Here is an 18,790-nt window from a genome sequence, read left to right as displayed (position 1 = left end):
CCTATACTACATTTTCTCTTCCTTGATATTGAGTGTTCCGGCAGCTATTCCAGCTTATAGTTTGTTTGTGTCTGATATATCTGTTTTGATTGTTGACATTTATAACGATGTTTTTTCCTGTTTGAATAAAGAATTAAATGCTATTGTTTTCTAATTGACTGTCCGTGTTTAAAGTGGGAAATCATAAATAAGATACAGTCAAATCTCATTAACTCGAAGTCGGCGGTACCGCGGGAAAACTTCGAGTTACCCGAGTATTTGAGTTAAAGTTAGAATCTTCAGTGTGAAGTTTGACAGGAACCGTCAAAATACTTCAAATTATGCAGGGACTTCTAGTTATAAAGGTTATACTGTAAATCTATGTATTGTTTTTATTCCGGTTTGTGCATTATTTGTTTCTATAGAAACCAACCAACCAAATGGTTTTACGTAGACTTATTTATTATTTTAGAAATTATACAGATTGAGCTCTCAAACATATTTTTTCTTCAAAGAAAAAAAAGCGTTTCATTTATGAGAAGTTCTATAGAAATAATAACAATTAAAAAAAATACTATAGGATTTCTGTCATATACGCTATTTAGAACTATATATGATACGAAGTTATTAGATGGAAAAGTCAACTTTCAGTGACGACATTGATCTAATTGTGGGATTGCTGAATCTCCACGTGTAGATTTTGACTTTTCTTTCGATCACTTTAGATTCAGCTCAGTCGCCTTCTACGCTTCACAATCTGTGCCCGAAGCATCAATGACGGGTCCTAGAAGATCTCAACAGAAACATGATTCAATCCCATTCATTGTTTGGCTCTACTGAATCTAACTACATATAAATTTGCATTGCTTTTCACTTGTATGTCTTTCCACGCACAATCTTTGAATTCAGTATAATTGCATTTTGGTTTTTGTTTAAAAAAGCTGTCCATGAATCTATATTTGATTGATGTTTAGCGCCGTTCTTTTTGTAAAAATAAAGCAGATGTTTTGCTTACCTTCTATTTGGAACCTTTACCTGGTTGAATTAAGTTTAAAACATCTGAAGTTAGTAGAATCATACTCTGTACACACTTGCACACGCTCCCTCGATATGAAGACACGTCAATAGATTATAACCAACGTACATCAGACAACAGTACATTACACGACATTCCACAACAGACATCATGTTGTATAACACCACATGAAAGACACCACATTGCATGACGTAAAAACATCACATTACATGACATCATGGTACATTATAGGTAGGAACAATTTATAACAGTTAAAAAATTATGAAGTAACGTATTCTACCTTTGGAGTTTAAATTCAGATCAGTTTGGTTGCTGATGATTTCAGCACTGAAACAAAGAAACTAAAGCTGAATTAAATGAATATATATACAATTATATTTCGTTGTCGTAACCATTGACAAATTCCTACAATTAAAAATCCTGACGACTACTTACTATTCACACAGGTAACTGCTGCCGCGTACTGGTGTCGATTACCTACTGCTCCGAAATTCTCCAAAGCCACCAATTGGATTTAGTCCATACAGGTCGGTTGCTGACTGTTGTACATGCCAATCTCATGACTCACCGTGATTGCAATGCCCGCCCTGACGTAAAATCATTGACTCGGTATCATTATTAACTTTATAAGATGGTATCACTCAACAGTTTAGTCCTTGTCTTATCTTAAAACTTACTATACACATTATTATGCATTATTGGAACAATTTCCACAAGACAAACTGGTTTCTCCACACAACAATAAAATCCTTTTAATACACTGTGCTGTTAAATAACTTGTATCTTCAATGGTTCCATTAAACATTCTGCTCAAAATGTCATGTTTGAGCTCTTCAGTAGTTTTCTAGGTAATATTTTGTGATAATTATAGCACTAGTGTAAAGACTATGAGGAAGACTTTCATTTACCTAATACCTAAATATTGATATTATTTCGTTTCTCATACTAGATACCCTCAGAAGTAACTTATTTGTATCCAGGCATCCGATATGCCACTCTGGCGTCCTTATCGTCCCAGTAACATCCCCAACATACCCCCAGTGCCCGCAGAAGTACACTTCCACCCGCCCTGTCCATCACCCGACATTTCCGCAAGACTTACCCTCTACAAATGTGGTATCTATCACCAAACACGATCATTATCTATTGTCACATATCAAACGGGAGAAATTTGTCTTCCTTGGTTACCAGGCGCAAGAAACGCCTTTTAACCGAGATACTCAAGTCTTTCGTGACACATCAATTTAAAGTATTTGATGTTGTGACACCGATATTGAACGTGATGTTGTGATTATGATATTGTAGCTGTTGTTGTGATTCTGACATTGTACCTGATGTTGTAATTCTGATATTGTACCTGATGTTATGATTCTGATATTGTACCTGATGTTGTGATTCTGATACTGTACCTGATGTTGTGATTCTGACATTGTACCTGATGTTGTGATTCTGACATTGTACCTGATGTTGTGATTCTGACATTGTACCTGATGTTGTGATTATGACATTGTACCTGATGTTGTGATTCTGACATTAAATCTGATGTTGTGATTCTGACATTGTACCTGATGTTGTGATTCTGATACTGTACCTGATGTTGTGATTCTGATACTGTACCTGATGTTGTGATTATGATATTGTAGCTGTTGTTGTGATTCTGACATTGTACCTGATGTTGTAATTCTGACATTGTACCTGATGTTGTGATTCCGATATTGTACCAGATGCTGTGATTCTGACATTGTACCAGATGTTATGATTCTGATATTGTACCTGATGTTGTGATTCTGACATTGTACCTGATGTTGTGATTCTGATACTGTACCTGATGTTGTGATTCTGACATTGTACCTGATGTTGTGATTCTGACATTAAATCTGATGTTGTGATTCTGATACTGTACCTGATGTTGCGATTCTGATATTGTACCTGATGTTGTGATTCTGACATTAAATCTGATGTTGTGATTCTGACATTGTACCTGATGTTGTAATTCTGACATTGTACCTGATGTTGTGATTCTGATACTGTACCTGATGTTGTGATTATGATATTGCACCTGATGTTGTGATTCTGACATTGTACCTGATGTTGTGATTCCGATATTGTACCTGATGTTGTGATTCCGATATTGTACCAGATGCTGTGATTCTGACATTGTACCAGATGTTATGATTCTGATATTGTACCAGATGTTCTGATTCTGATATTGTACCTGGTGTTGTGATTCTGATATTGTACCTGATGCTGTGATTCTGATATTGTACCTGTTGCTGTGATTATGAAATTTTGCATGATTAGGGTAAGATTAAGAGACATGCTGTTTCACCTCTTCAAACATGCCTGGGGAAATTCGTCTGAATTGTTGTTTAAAGGGTTTTGGTTCTAACAATTCTGTCTTATTCTTAACAAGATCCGTGTTACCCAAATACCAAGCATTTGTGGAGAAATAAGACTCCATTTACCAAGTGCTTCTCAAATAGTATCCAAATGTTCCTCAGGCAAAAAACTGCTGATATCAACCTGTACATCTAGCTCTTCATGAGCAGACTTTCTTCTCATTGTCACTACATTCGAAGCTAAGTCATATACAACCTTAATTTCCTGAACATGGCATCGATATGGGTTTTGCAGACAAATTACAAATTTGAACGCGTTGCCTCACTATATTAAACTGTTGGTTACACTTAATCACCCTAGGATAAACTGCAAACTTGGCATCATCATGTGTTCAGTGAGAACCTCATTGATATTATGTCCTACGCCCGTATCGGTTTCATCTACCATACAATATCATAAGGCTCTACAGAGTGATCTCAAATAGAACTTCTCACAATGAATACTGTTCGTATCTACCTCCCACTCTTGTGGTACATCTGTCGTGCCTGTCTTACCAGACAAAACCTCCTTATATGGTCTAATAATATTAGTACCCGCGATGACTTCTCATTGTATTAAGTGTTAGACACTATTAAGACTTGAACTGGGATATTAAGACCATTTAAAAATGGATTCCGAACCCTCGTTTCGATAAATCCTGAGTATTTCAAACTCGTACCACCTGCTATTGACACTTCCAAACCTAACGTATCTAAATGTTGCAACTCCGGTTTATCTTTAAATTGAAAATACCCTTTCTGTGACAAAGTCGTAACCATAGATCCTCTATTAATCAATGTCATCATTTCCTCAACGTGCAGAACACTCTTACTCTCATTCTTTTCTTCTATCCTCCTATCAAATACTGGTTGACCTTTATTGGGTTGAATATGGGTCTCTACACGGCCAGCAGACGTTCACGCGTTTGTTTCACTGTAACCGTCGTCTGTCTGAAGGCTTCTGTTACTACATTAAACTTTGTACCCTTGATCACTTCCTTTCTGACCTTGACCCGCCTGACCTTTCTGAGCTTGCTGGCCTGACCTTAACCATCATAACTACGAACTCTGTAGTGATAACCTGTTCTCTTGAAATTCAATCTTGTCTAGCACCTGATCATTTACCCTTTCATCTAGCTTCGCAAACTTCTTGTCAAACCTCTTTTTCAGCTCCTCTATTGCACTAAGCTGCTCTGACCTATCTTTCTGAACTGAATGCTGCTGTATCTTCTTCCCATAAAATATTACCACCACCACTGATATCTACCTAGCTCTCGACAATACGAATTTCTTTCAGCAATAGGTCGTGATCTAGTATCGTATCAAACTTATGCAGGGTCTGTTTCTATCACAACATAGCGATGACCAGAACTTCCCACGCAGCAAATCATTCTTGGAATAATTGTCTAAATGTCCATGTTCTACAGCCACCTGTAACCTGCAGTCTAACCAACAACCAAAATCTAGCAGTTTCACTTTGCTTTGGATAGGAGTTAACGAATTCCCGCATGATCATATCCTTGGTGCATACATCATCATACAAGATATCAAACTTGCTCAAGATCTCGTCCACACTATGTTGATTGTCAACCCCCATCAGAGCTAATCTGGCATTCCCTCTAAGGGACCTACGAATAGCTTGACCTTTGTCACTCTCAGATATGCATGGGTCATCTGCTAAATACCGGACTTAATAACTCCATTCCCTATAAGTAACTTCATTCGTATGAGATTGTTGATCCCTTGAAAACTTGGGTATTTCAGGGATACTACTACAGTTATGACTAAGGGATCTCGACACAGTGTCGTCAATTTTAAGTTTGTTGCCTGGTTAAGGAATGCTAGCTTCAAATTTAAAACTAGTTTTCTTAACATGCTCTTCCCCCTCTGTAAGAGGCGTGGTGTTAAACTTACCAGTAGATGTAAGGTTTGTAGTAATTACCAATTCCTAAGCAGTAAGAGACAATACATTAAATAGTATGTTCAATATGTAGAAAATTTTCAGACAGTCAAACTGGTATTTGCTGAATTTCCACCTTAATCGGTTGTCGAGTGGAACAAGGCTAAAGGTCACCCCGATTCCCATATACTTTTAGAACAAGATTTGGTTTCTGAATCGAGGCTACATTATTTGAATGAATATTTACATGCAGTGAATAACCGGACCAGTGTCAAATCCTCTTGTTTACGAGTTGATATACTCAGGTAAGGAAAGTCAAAGTCAAAGGTTAAGCCAGAGTGGTGTAAATATTTGATGGCATACATCCTGGTACATTACTAGCTAGGTGTTGGCTGAAGAATGTTTTTGTTGTGTATTCTACAATGTGCTAGATATATGTAGGGTATTCTAGACATTTTACTTATTGTAGTTTAGTATTTGATACTTGTAGTACATACAGTTATACATATGGTAATAGAATATAGACTTTAACTTTAACTGACGTTTTGGGGCTGCCCTATCTTTCGGATAGATTTCGTAGCAAAAGCTTATAAGTATAGCCTACAAAACAAACTCATGACACAAGGCTTCGAGGGACGCTGCTTAATGGAGAAAACTGGAAAGTTTTATGGTCATTTCCAGGATCTCAACGGGGAATGATATTTCCTTGTTCGATTTGAAGTTATGTGTTTAATGGTCGTTAGGGTGCCTGCTTGTTCCGTTGTTATAAACTTGTTCTCAGTTTGAAACGTGACATCAATTCTTGGATTGACAAAATGTACATGGCGATTTCACTGATTGAGCAGAGGACGCTTACTCCTCCGGAACACATTGTTTTATTATCTTTATACTCTTTCATATGTAAACACTTAACTCTGCCCTTGTGTTATTGAGTTTCTGTTGACGTATCGGTACTTGATATGAACAAAGAATCAACACAAAAACAAAATACATATCACTTGTGATATAATACCTTCTTCCGCTGTACTGCAAATTTGAAGAGTTCAAAACGTTGATAGAAAGCAGCATTCATATCCAACTGACAACATAAAACTTTCCGTCAAAAAGTAACAGATGTAACCTGCTTTATGTAGCCTTCAACGAAAACAACGCATTGGTTAGACGACATACGCTGTGCAGACATCCAACAATTGACTTGTGTAGTTAGCGAGTAAAACCTAGATTTAAATAGTTTCGTTATGGCGCGGGTAACATGGACGAGGAATTCAGAATTTCTTTTATCCTGTGTTGGATTTGCCGTTGGTTTGGGAAATATTTGGCGATTTCCTTCTCTGTGTTACAAGAATGGTGGAGGTAAATATCTTATTACTTTTCTTGTCTTCATTGCGTATGTATTAATCTTTGTATATCTCATATTTGCCTAGTCTATCACAGGAGTTCCTTTATTTACATTGTTTTCGATTTCTCAAACAAAATGTTGATGGTAATCGTGTCTGTCATGAAAATTCTTATTCAGTTAGGGTTTTAAAAACCGGTTGCCTTCACGTTGTTTTGACTCCAGTATCACTGAGGTTGCTATAAAGACGAAACAGCTGTATGATGATGTTTTGGCTATACTGTAGCAACATGTCTAACCTATATCTACAAGAAGACTGATTTTAGTACTTAGTATCATAATAGTCTTGGTGAAATGAATATTTCATACCGGGAAATCAATCATTAGTGATAAAAACTATAGTGGGAAATATGACGGATTTTCATGATGAACAAAGGCATGATATTTACATTATTATTTCCATTAAAATACTCCCACTGGCTGAAATCAGCTAAATCAAAGTTTATTCAGCACTAACATATCCAGAAATCCCAGACATGTGTTGATAAGGTCTACTAAGGTAGTGTTTAAGACACTGTTATATTGATATTGTACATAATAAGGTTCACTTTGCCTCGGGATGTATTGTAATTGTGTCGGTATACTTGAGTGCTAGTCCAGATGTTCATTAGAGATATCCACTCGAGATGTGAATCAAACTTAGAACGGAAGCAAGGGTCCATGCATTAAAGATTTCAGATACAACATAAAACCAGTTTTCTTCACAGCTAGTTGCACTCTAAGTACCTTGTCATCTCGACCTTATGCTGACAAAAGAGCCATTGAAGAAATGCTGGTTAAATATTTCCCTGGCTGTGTCACATAAAGCAGATTACAAAGTAAATATCATTATGTCATGGCCAGTGATTGTATTCTCAATAAAGCATGGTAGGGTTGTGTATCGACATTTGTTTGTCATTATTAATTCATCCAGACATCAATTATACCTTGGTAACTTCCGATAATGTCCTTTACTTTCAAGGTAAACAAACAATGCCCAACACGTGTTTGTTCACTAATTACACAAGATTAAAATAATTACATCTCATTGATTTGATGATTTGACGCTGTTAGCATACCGACCGACCTGAATGTCACCAATAGTAATATTACTTGTAGAGTAAGTAAAGGCTGTTTCTATAAGCATTTTTTGAAGTTTTTTTTTATTTTTTATTTTATTTGTTGTCCAATGTTTTAAAAAAAGTTGTACTTGTGTATGCTACTCATATGAATCCAAGTATCGTATTCGTATTTCTATTACAAAAGCCTTCAGTTTAAATTGTAAAATTATTATGCATCATCACCATGGCGACCTTGTTAGATTTATTAATTCTTTAGAAAACAACAAACTCTACTTATGAACTTAAAATGGCGGGTTTTTTTTTTATTAAACGACTTATACATAAAGATGAACATAAATACATTTCAATAAATGTAAATATTCAAAACTTTCTTGTAAATGATGTGTAAACCCCTTAAGGCGAAGTCATCTCTTCCCCACCTCCCTTACATTATATTTTAATAAGTTTAAAAATTATTCACATAGGAAAAAAATGTTTATGAAAATTATTTGATATGATACAAAATTGACCATACAGTAAGACTGCATATGCTTGTACATGTATGTAAATGTATGTTTTCAAAATAATAATTGCATTTATACAATCAAACTCTATAAGTTAATGGACATAATATCTGAGGAGGAGAGAAATGTGTCACCAAAAGAACCCATGTAATCGGATTTAAATAAGGCAGGTAAATAAGTATACCCATTAGTTTCGCATACTACCTTACTTTTAGTCAATATGTTTGAGAAAATTAATTAATAAAACAGAAGACAAAAAACAGGAACATAAACAGCACGTCAAGCTTACATTGATGTTACTACTGTACAATTACCATAAGAATATCATTCCATATTGGAATTTTTCATTATAAAACAGTACCTGGTCCAGTAATACCCTATCAGAAAGATGGAAAAGAAAATAAACTATATAATTTTGGTTAATGTGGTATTAGATAACATATAAATACATTAAGACTAATCATTGTCATTACATATGCAGATTACGTGCATGTACGTGGTACTACTTAAACCTAGCACCTATGATAGCGCCCGGTACTGCTATCTGCCAGTAGTAGGCCAACAAACAATATTGCAGCATATATACGCGTATAGGTTTTTTGTTAAACACATACACAAATTAATGTTTAATGTCAAGTGGTGTGACATAACCAATATTTCAATTTAGCCTCACTTTTTCTCAACCAGATCAACAAATGGATATTTTTCAGATACACAAATTTAAACTATTTTTTTCTGCTGTAGAAGCATACCCCATCTCTTCTCAAGTAGACTAGCCCGTCTTTTACTAACACTGTTGGGGGTGGCACAACACTGTATTCTGCGCCCCTTTGTAGACTAAAAACTGCACCAAGTATATCGTTACAGTCTATAAGGCTGTTAGGACTATTGCCGTACCCCAAGGAAGACGTGAATATAACATTATTTACGATAGCATCATCTCGTTTCTACACCAGTGATTTTGTCTTCATGGATATTTGTTCACGAATTGTACTAATACTGTAATCAGCATGATCAGCAAATTGCCCAAAATTTGATACAACCGTTTTACTGTGATGGATTTAGTTTTGTACTCCCGATAATTAGAGATATGGTTTCATAAAACATTTCCAAATGTCTTCGAAATCCTTGTATGTATACAACCCTAATATACACGTCAGCTGCCGGGTAAGATTTACCACCTCCCCTGTTGGGGGCCTCATCCGCGCAGTCCGTTTACAACATTAACTAAACCTATGATGAAACTTGCTGTAATTATCCATGGTAGATAATGATCTGTTGCCTTAGCGACCATATAGGTACTTAGGAATATGCTTATTTATTCGAGGGCGAGTTGCTTTCTGGAGGTTATAACACATATAGAAGAAAATTTCAATGTGACGTTACAATGAGATCAGTATCACCATACTGAGACAAGGAACGCGTGTGAAGTGTAGCCCCGACGTAATTGAAACATAATACTTACATTTCCTACTGGTTATGTAAAAAAACTCTTTTCTTCAACTCGATCGGTTTAGCGTAGAACTAGTAACCTTAAGGTCATTAAATTGCGAAATATCAACTTTTTTTCTATCTATCTTTCTCAGTATAAAAACCACTAAAATATCTTTCTTGAACAAAAGTAGTATACTTCCTTGTCTACATCAGTGCTTTAAACAACCACATTAATCTGTTATCCAATTTGCATTTGCTCGTTTTAACTATACACAAGAATCAGTCACGAACTTTTTCATATTAAAGAAACATTTCAAGGATTTAATTCAAACATAAAAATTAAGATAATTACAACGCATTATCTTTAGTCCGTATCTTTCATTCATGTCGGGCATATATAACGCTACAGAAATAATTTTCATGGAAGAACTTATTACAGTTTAACTTAGCATTTAACTGCAGATACTGAATTTATCACTGATAAATGTCACATTCTGGATATGTTCCTTTCTTAAAACTCTCTAACAATATGTATATCTAGAGTTATATGAACAATACTTTTTTTCCTGAACCCCTTTTCCTTACCTATGACCGCTTCAAGGTCTGGAAACCACACCAGAATAAACGTCCTCTCGGCTCGTCACCCAATTAAGGTCACCCGGAATGTTATTCACGACATTAAATGGGTTTTCCTTTATAGTGACCTCAGATCTGCCTTCCATCAATAGCAGCTTGTTTTGATTCCTATATTACACTTTGACATACTTTAAACATGTTCGTGATCATTAAACCGAGATAGATTGCTACATCGATATCGTGTAACGTGTAGCTACTCATGTGATAAAATCTGTAAGTGAAATTTTCTTAAGATACTGTGTATGTAGTGGGGTAGCTTATCACATTCGCCCACTTACAGTGATGTAGTATCGCCATGGCACGGGAAACCTGGAGGAGAAATTCGGAATTTTTGCTATCATGTGTTGGATACGCTGTTGGCTTGGGAAATATCTGGAGATTTCCTTCTCTGTGTTATAAGAATGGAGGAGGTATAAATCTTAATATTATTTGAGCTGGTTTATTTTCAGTTTCCTTGTGTGATACTGTTGGTCCCGCATATCTCTTGAGTGCGTACCGCTCTGGTGTACCTGGATTTTGATCAGTCTTTTGTTTGGCCATGTCTTTCAAGAAATGGCTGATTGTAATGAAAACTGAACAGTTGAAGTCCCATACACGCGGTCATTTTATCGTTTTTTCTCTCTTCGAATCAATTACAGGTTAAGGGATATTAAGCATTTTAAGTTCAGTGTCTACCACTCGTGCCCGCACTGATCTGTTTAAAAGCAGTTTTGAAATTTGCCACCATCGGCATTAACGAATTGATACTTTTTTTTTCCGAAACGACCACAATTTACAAACGGTTATTTTTTACGTTGAATTCTTCAACCATTTTCAATAGAAGGGGAATATTTCTTTTATCGTTTTGTTGTTGCTGTATTCGGTATCCTGGAATGCTGGAAATCCTATGTTATGAGTGATTGTCGCTTATTACTTTGAATTACTCTGTATAATGAGAATATAATTCAACGAATAAGGTAAGATTATGGCATATGGCGGAGTCTGTCGTCTTAGAAACGCTCTTAGCCAAGTACAACTGAACGGATTTCGACCAAATTTAGTCAGAAGCATCCTTACGAGAATGTAAATCAATTTTGCATTTTATACCTCTGGAGCACGAAAGGGGACATTTAGCAAATTCTTTGAAATTCTTCTTCTTCGATAAGAATTTCCTCCAAATTCGGTCTGAAGCCACTTAGATAAAGGCGCTTTAAATAAACGGGTTTTCTCGACCCTAGCAGGTGCTGGCGGGAAAGGGGAGTCCGAGAAAATCACTCTTTGTTTTGGAAATATCAGCATTCTGTCCGAATTTGGTCTGAAATATCCATGGGTGAAAAGGACTCAATTTGTATAAACGATTTTCCTGACGCCCTAGGGGCGGGCCCACAAAGGGATTTAAGTTCTTTGAAACCCTATTTCTTCTGTAGGATTGCGTCCTTGGGTAAAGAGGAATCAATTTTGTATTAATAGTGTGTCTCATCGCCCAGGAACAGGAGGGGCGGAAGAAATTCTTTTTTTACCTAGAATTCAGTTTATTCTTCTTTACGAATGGCGAGGTTCAGTCAAAAACTGGTATAGAACAACTTTGGGTGTACAGGAATCAATTTTGTATAAACATTGGGTCTCGGCCCCTTGGGATAGGAGAGGCATTACACAATATAATGAAGGAAATTCTTTAAAATCATACTTCTTCAGTAGGAATTGCATGATTCTGCTCCAATTTGTTCTGAAGTATCAATGGTTTTGTTAACAACCCCCCCCCCCCCCCCACCCCCCAACCCAACCCCCAACCCCCGGAGCAGAGGGTTGGTGATCATAGGCATAGACCTTAAACATCCTTTTCCCATAGTTTTGATTAAGAAATAACGGTCAAACCAAGCCAGATAAGCAACACATGCTTTAATGGTACCACTGTCTCGAAAGATACAAAAGTAATAAATCAAACTTTCCATTCCGTCCATATGTTGGGGCATGTACATTCTGACAAATGTTCCATTATGCAGGAATATCGTTAACTATCATAGACACTGCACTGCTTTGATGGACTTTTAGTTCCCGAGAATTGCCATAACCTGCATTCAAGTTCCAATTCGTTCGAATGTTGTACAAAAAATACACAGGTGAATAACAGTTTATGATACAATTTTAGCATTAGATACAGTAGAACATAACAATGTTGTAAACTGCATCACACAGCTGTTTCGTCCTTCTAGGGCTCGTCAGTGATGGTAGGGCCAAAATTTTGGAGCCTGGAGAAAATCCAAAGAGACCGGAAATATAGTCAAATTCTAGATGGTGAGGTGCACGAGCCCCCTAATTAGATAAATGTCGCTATTTTCATATATCTGATAATTTCAAAAGAATTTCAATTTTATATGCGGCAAGAATAATACAGCTGTACAGAGGAGTTTAATGCATTGTTTAGCTCAACTATACGGTTCAAAATATATGAGCGATTGAGGACCATCGGGCCTCTGGTGTTTTACAGGTTCATCTCACAATTTGTCTTACTTAGCAATGTTTTATCTTTTAACATAGGACATTCTTTATATCTTTTACTTTTTACTACTGTTAGGAACATACATTAAGCGCACTTACTGTTGGTAGCATTTTAAGCAAACCGTTCATAGGACATGGACAATGAATTCACAACTGAATTTGCCTGAGTTAAAACATCAAACATGGTATACAGCACTCTAAAATTTTACAGGTAAAGTTTTCCGAATTAGTGAATTGTGACGAGTGTTAAGTGTTCCGAACTTGATGTCTTTTTCATCACCCAATATTTCTTGGGTCGTTGTATCTAAAGTGTACTAAAATGCAAGGGGAATTGAGTTTCTATCCTGCAGAAATTCAATCATTAAACCGACAAAGACTTTGTAAGCTGCCGACCATTCGATCAATGCAGGCCTAAAGTGTTATTAGGATATGGTGAAAAGATTCTTTATTCTTACTATGTTACTTCCGTTTTTGTAGCCTCATTTTGATTGGTTCATTGTGAAAGAGATTATCACAGTCTATATATATATTACATAGCACATTGAAAGAAGGACCCATTGCAACATTTTCACGTAGATCACAAATTCAAAATGGCTGTCATGATGTCATTTGTTAAAACCTTTTACACAGCTTTAATTCGAAAACCTTTGATTGTAGAGAATTCAAGCAATTATTTTATAGATAACTGTCATATCCAACCTTTTTCATTACATAGTCATACAAAAATGATGAAAGATGAAAAAGCTCGCTGGTGGTCAAAGTTCACAATATTGTTTTTTAATTTTTAAATTCTTTTACAATATTCTTATACAGATGACAGCAGGATGTCGTTCTAGTAACTTTGACGTCTAATTTTTTCTGTACGTTTACCGCCAGCGTTGTCGTAAGCCCTTTTGATCTTTAAAAATGTCGGCAATTCATTCATAATGACATTACACTAATATAAATGACTATTTAGTTTAATTGTAATGGAAAATATTTTCCCATATGCCTGCTAGCATTTGATGATATTTCGATATTCATCGAAAAACCAAAATGACCGTCATGACGTCATATCTAGTTTTTTTCGCCAAGTTACCGTTTACACTAATTTCAGTTTTGGACATATTTTGTAAACTTCCAAGAAGACTCTTCCCAAAGGAAAAAAATGTGTCAAAGGTCTACTTCCGAATTCCGGTAGGGGTCAAAGTTCAAAAGTGTTTTTTTTTTTTTTTGTTATTGTTTTTTTTTTTTTTTTTTTTTTTTTTTTGCTTTTGGCAAACACCAAGATTCGGTCTTTAAGTAATTCTGCCGGAAAAAAGAACTTAGCAATAACTACTCCATGGGTGTGAATGATATCGGGGTTTTAGTTTAGAAGGAAAATGATGAATTATCACTCTAAATGGCGTTCTTATAGGAAAATGAACAAAACCTTGACCTTTGTGATTCACTCGTTTGACACTTGGATCAATTAATTTTATGAATTAATGCAATCAATATGGCTTATAAACATTTGTGTCCGATGTGACAGAGTACAAGAATTAGCTGAATAGACATGCTACTGCAGCAATTTTATTGTACGTATCAAAATGTCTTTGGCATGAAATTATAAGTCTAGGAATAATGTCTACGGAATGAAATTTAAGAGCAAATGACAGCTTCTTTCTCAGATCGGACAATATCAAAATTACCATAGAGTTTGAACCGAAGATGTAGAAGAATGATGATAGATCAAAAATATGTTTTCACGTTCTAATCTAAAACTTGCTAGTGTTCGACTTGATTTTCATATAAGTTATGACATTATCTGCTTCATCAACTGCTTACTAATGGCTTACATTATTGAAACCTAAGAGATGGCTGAGAAACGTATCATGTTGATCTTTACAGGTGTTATTGTTCTATCCTGAACATAGAAAATAAAACAATGAAATATAACACCTATTCATATTTGCGACTCCATTACTTGATATTTCATTTCTGTCTTCTTGTATCACTGTTTCTACAGGTGCGTTTCTGGTCCCGTACCTCTTCTCTTTGGTCTTCGGTGCAGCACCTGTTGTGATTATGGAGTTGGGACTTGGACAGTATATGAGCCAAGGTGCTGTCGGTGTCTGGAAGATATGCCCGCTGTTTGAAGGTAGTATTGATGATTACACGTATATATATGTCATTAATCTCTGTTGCATTGGATTTCATATTCAAATATTTAACCTTTGAATGAAAAGAAAAGAAAAGAAAATCTTCCCTAGATGTAGAAAAATATGTTGATGACACGATTGTTAAAATTCACACCGAAATCAAATTTTGGATATTTACTGGGACATAATAAACTACATCATATCCGAACAAAATACATGAATGGACACAAATCTAAAATATAGCAAATTATTTATTACAGCCTACAGTTATAACGATATACCATAAATACGTCACAGCCAACACGCTATATCGCGAAAGGCGTCAGGGATCACGTCACCTTGAACATACCAATAACATATAAACTCCAACAAGTTTACCCATCACATACATGTCATATATATATTTTAAATTTTTGAATATGAAATAAAAAGGTTGGTAAATCTAACATATATAACCTGAATGATTCGATGAAAGTTTTCAATATGTGGACTTGTCCATTCATGCATGACGAGTTATCATAATTCCTTCAATTTGCTTAGTTTTCCGATCCATACTGCTCATCTAAACCAGTGAACCGAATAAATCCATTAAAATGTTGAGTTTTTTTTTTTTTTTTTTTAATTCAAAACTCATGAATATTTCTTGTTATTTTGCTGGCGGCACTCACACAAATCCCCTTCATGTTGAGTCGTACGTTTTATAGAAAACGTGTTCAGGTTTTCAAAAGTAACCTACAGTATAGTTGTATAACAAATCCGACTGAAATTTAATTCAAATATAACTGTAATTCATATGTTAAAATATACATAAAAGAATTATTTTAACTTTAAATCATGGTACAAGTATGATCTTCCTTCCGACTTTTCGCTTAAATGTGTGATTCAAATGAGATATGTTTGATGTGAAGTGATTTTGCCTGGTAGTACCTTTGATGTTGATCTTGTTCAGGGAGTATATGGGGTAACGTATGGATTTACCAAGATTTACATGGCAGGTTTCGTCGATGGAGCAAAACGAACCTTTCCGGAACACCAGGTCTTATTCTCCTTGTTCAGGAGAATTCCTGTTAATATTTTTGCACATTTTGTGTCCTTTTTATGCTTATTTATTCGTCATTTATTGGTCACAATTACTTTTTCTGTGTTTAATAAAATGAAAACATCTTCAAACATAAAAAAAGTATTGATCAGCTTCCTTTGATTCATTTAAACAGTGTTGAGGACATCCATGTGTACTGAAACCATCTGTTAACACGCCTTTATAATGGCATGTCCTTTTGTCCTCTAGCTTTTGGCTACTTTCAGATATAATTGTATCATTCAGCTTAAAATTATTGTTTGTTTACTTGGACTTTCTATGAGCGAGATGTTGAATTTTAAAACAATTTGGAAGATGACGTAATGTTTCGGTTCACTGATAATACGATTTGACGTTAACATTTGATCAATAGTATCAGACATTTGTTACTTCAAAATAATGATATTAACGGTGTATTTTAAGGTGTCGGGGTAGCTACCATGGTGATCATGACGTACTACAACACCTACTATATGCTAATTTTGGCCTGGGGTGGATACTACCTCGTCATGAGTATGCAGGCTGTACTACCTTGGACTCACTGCAACAACCAATGGAATACTGTGAGGTATGGTTCTATCTGGTTCATGTTCCAGAACATATAATGACGTACAAATAGAATGTCTAGATCAGCATGGAATGAAAAGGATCTGTAAAACGATGATTTGTCTACAAACCAACTAAATCAAAGCGAAAATGAAAATCGTTGCTTGACTATAAAACGCCAAGAATAAAAAAACAGAATCAGTATAACTGACGAATGATCCCCAAAAATGACTTTATTGGACACAAAATAAAAAAAGGCCAATGATTCTGTGATTAGGGGTTTTCAGGCACTGAATTTAGTTCAACGAATATCCTTTTAGTATGACCAAGGTATCCACCTAGTATAATTGAATGCAAAGTTATGCTAGGGACATAAAATTTTAACAAATGGTCCCTAAAGGACTTGGTAGGATAAGGCCACTGTTTGCCCAACCTCCGTCCGTGTACTCTTTGATATCTAAAAGCTTGTATATCACAAAATATCAAGTATCTGTGTAAATCACTTTTTGAAATACGATTGTTCAGAGTTTTTATACAACGACGTTCAGATTATATAATGTATATAATTACAAAGGGATGACGCCACGTTACGTAAAATTGGGATTACAGCTCAAATATTTGAACATCTCCATAAAATATTTTTCTTGGAAGTTTAATCTACTTAACAATTCATATACATGTACATTTTGGTATTAATTGGTTGAAACTACAATTAAACAGATTCAGCATTCAAAGGAAGTACAACGTATGAACCATATTTGGGTTAGATATTTAGATAATTTGGAGTTATCGCTATTTTAATCCTGTATGCTGGCGATTCATGCATTGTGTACGACAGTAAAAAAAGACATCTTATGATTGTAAAAGTCTATTTCACAATATGCTTAATGAACTCAAGGACACATTGGGGTAGACTGTTAACAATGTACGAATATTCAATTTGACATGTCATAAAATGAGTTACAACGATAACGATCTTGACATGCTTTGGTATACTGCCAACCGCGTGTCATTCCGTGCCTAGTAAGATATACTGGTTGGTTGCAATCACAGTTCAATCTGTCAATGGGAGAATGTGATGTTTAACAACGACAAGCACATCGACGTGGGAAAATGTTATGTTTAACACTGACACACACAGTGACATGTGTTTAACAAGCACACAGACACACACAGTCGACGTGGGAAAATGTTATGTTTAACACTGACACACACAGTGACATGGGAGAAAGAGATGTTTAACAACGACAAGCACATCGACGTGGGAAAATGTTATGTTTAACACTGACACACACAGTGACATGGGAGAAAGAGATGTTTAACAAAGGCACGCTCAGCGACATGGGAGAAAGAGATGTTTAACACAGACACACACAGTGACATGGGAGAAAGAGATGTTTAACACAGACACACACAGTGACATGGGAGAAAGAGATGTTTAACACAGACACGCACAGTGACATGGGAGAAAGAGATGTTTAACATAGGCACGCACAGTGACATGGGAAAAAGAGATGTTTAACACAGACACACACAGCACACAGACACACACAGTGACATGGAAAAGAGATGTTAACACAGGTTTAACACAGACACACACAGTGACATGGGAGAAAGGGATGTTTAACAAAGGCACGCTCAGCGACATGGGAGAAAGAGATGTTTAACACAGACACACACAGTGACATGGGAGAAAGAGATGTTTAACACAGACACACACAGTGACATGAGAGAAAGAGATGTTTAACACAGGCACGCACAGTGACATGGGAGAATGTAATGTTTAACAAAGGCACGCACAGTGACATTGGAGAATGTGATGTTTAACACCGACACACACAGTGACATGGAAGAAAGAGATGTTTGACAAAGGCACGCACAGTGACATTGGAGAAAGAGATGTTTAACACAGGCACACACAGCGACATGGGAGAAAGAGATGTTTAACACAGACACACACAGTGACATGGGAGAAAGGGATGTTTAACAAAGGCACGCACAGTGACATTGGAGAATGTGATGTTTAACACAGACACACACAGTGACATGGGAAAAAGAGATGTTTAACACAGACACACACAGCGACGTGGGAGAAAGAGATGTTTAACACAGACAATCACAGTGACATGGGAGAAAGAGATGTTTAACAAAGGCACGCACAGTGACATTGGAGAATGTGATGTTTAACAAAGGCACACACAGTGACATGGGAGAAAGAGATGTTTAACACAGACACACACAGTGA

The 18,790-nt window shown here is 36.0% G+C and overlaps 1 protein-coding gene across 1 annotated transcript; it reads left to right on the top strand.

Moving 5' to 3' along the window:
• Positions 1-6,510: 6,510 nt before the first annotated feature.
• Positions 6,511-16,567, top strand: LOC132560463 (creatine transporter-like; the record flags this gene model as incomplete). The annotated part of the gene is made up of 3 exons (XM_060225127.1): positions 6,511-6,646; positions 14,789-14,920; positions 16,423-16,567. Coding segments are annotated over exons 1-3 (392 nt in total), but the record flags the coding sequence as incomplete, so codon positions are not given.
• Positions 16,568-18,790: the final 2,223 nt, after the last annotated feature.

Source organism: Ylistrum balloti, unplaced genomic scaffold (genome assembly GCF_031769215.1).
Source record: "Ylistrum balloti isolate Yb309-2 unplaced genomic scaffold, AGI_CSIRO_Ybal_v1 Utg371064, whole genome shotgun sequence".
Lineage (NCBI taxonomy): Eukaryota > Metazoa > Mollusca > Bivalvia > Pectinida > Pectinidae > Ylistrum > Ylistrum balloti.
This window is presented reverse-complemented; position numbering and strand designations above follow the sequence as displayed.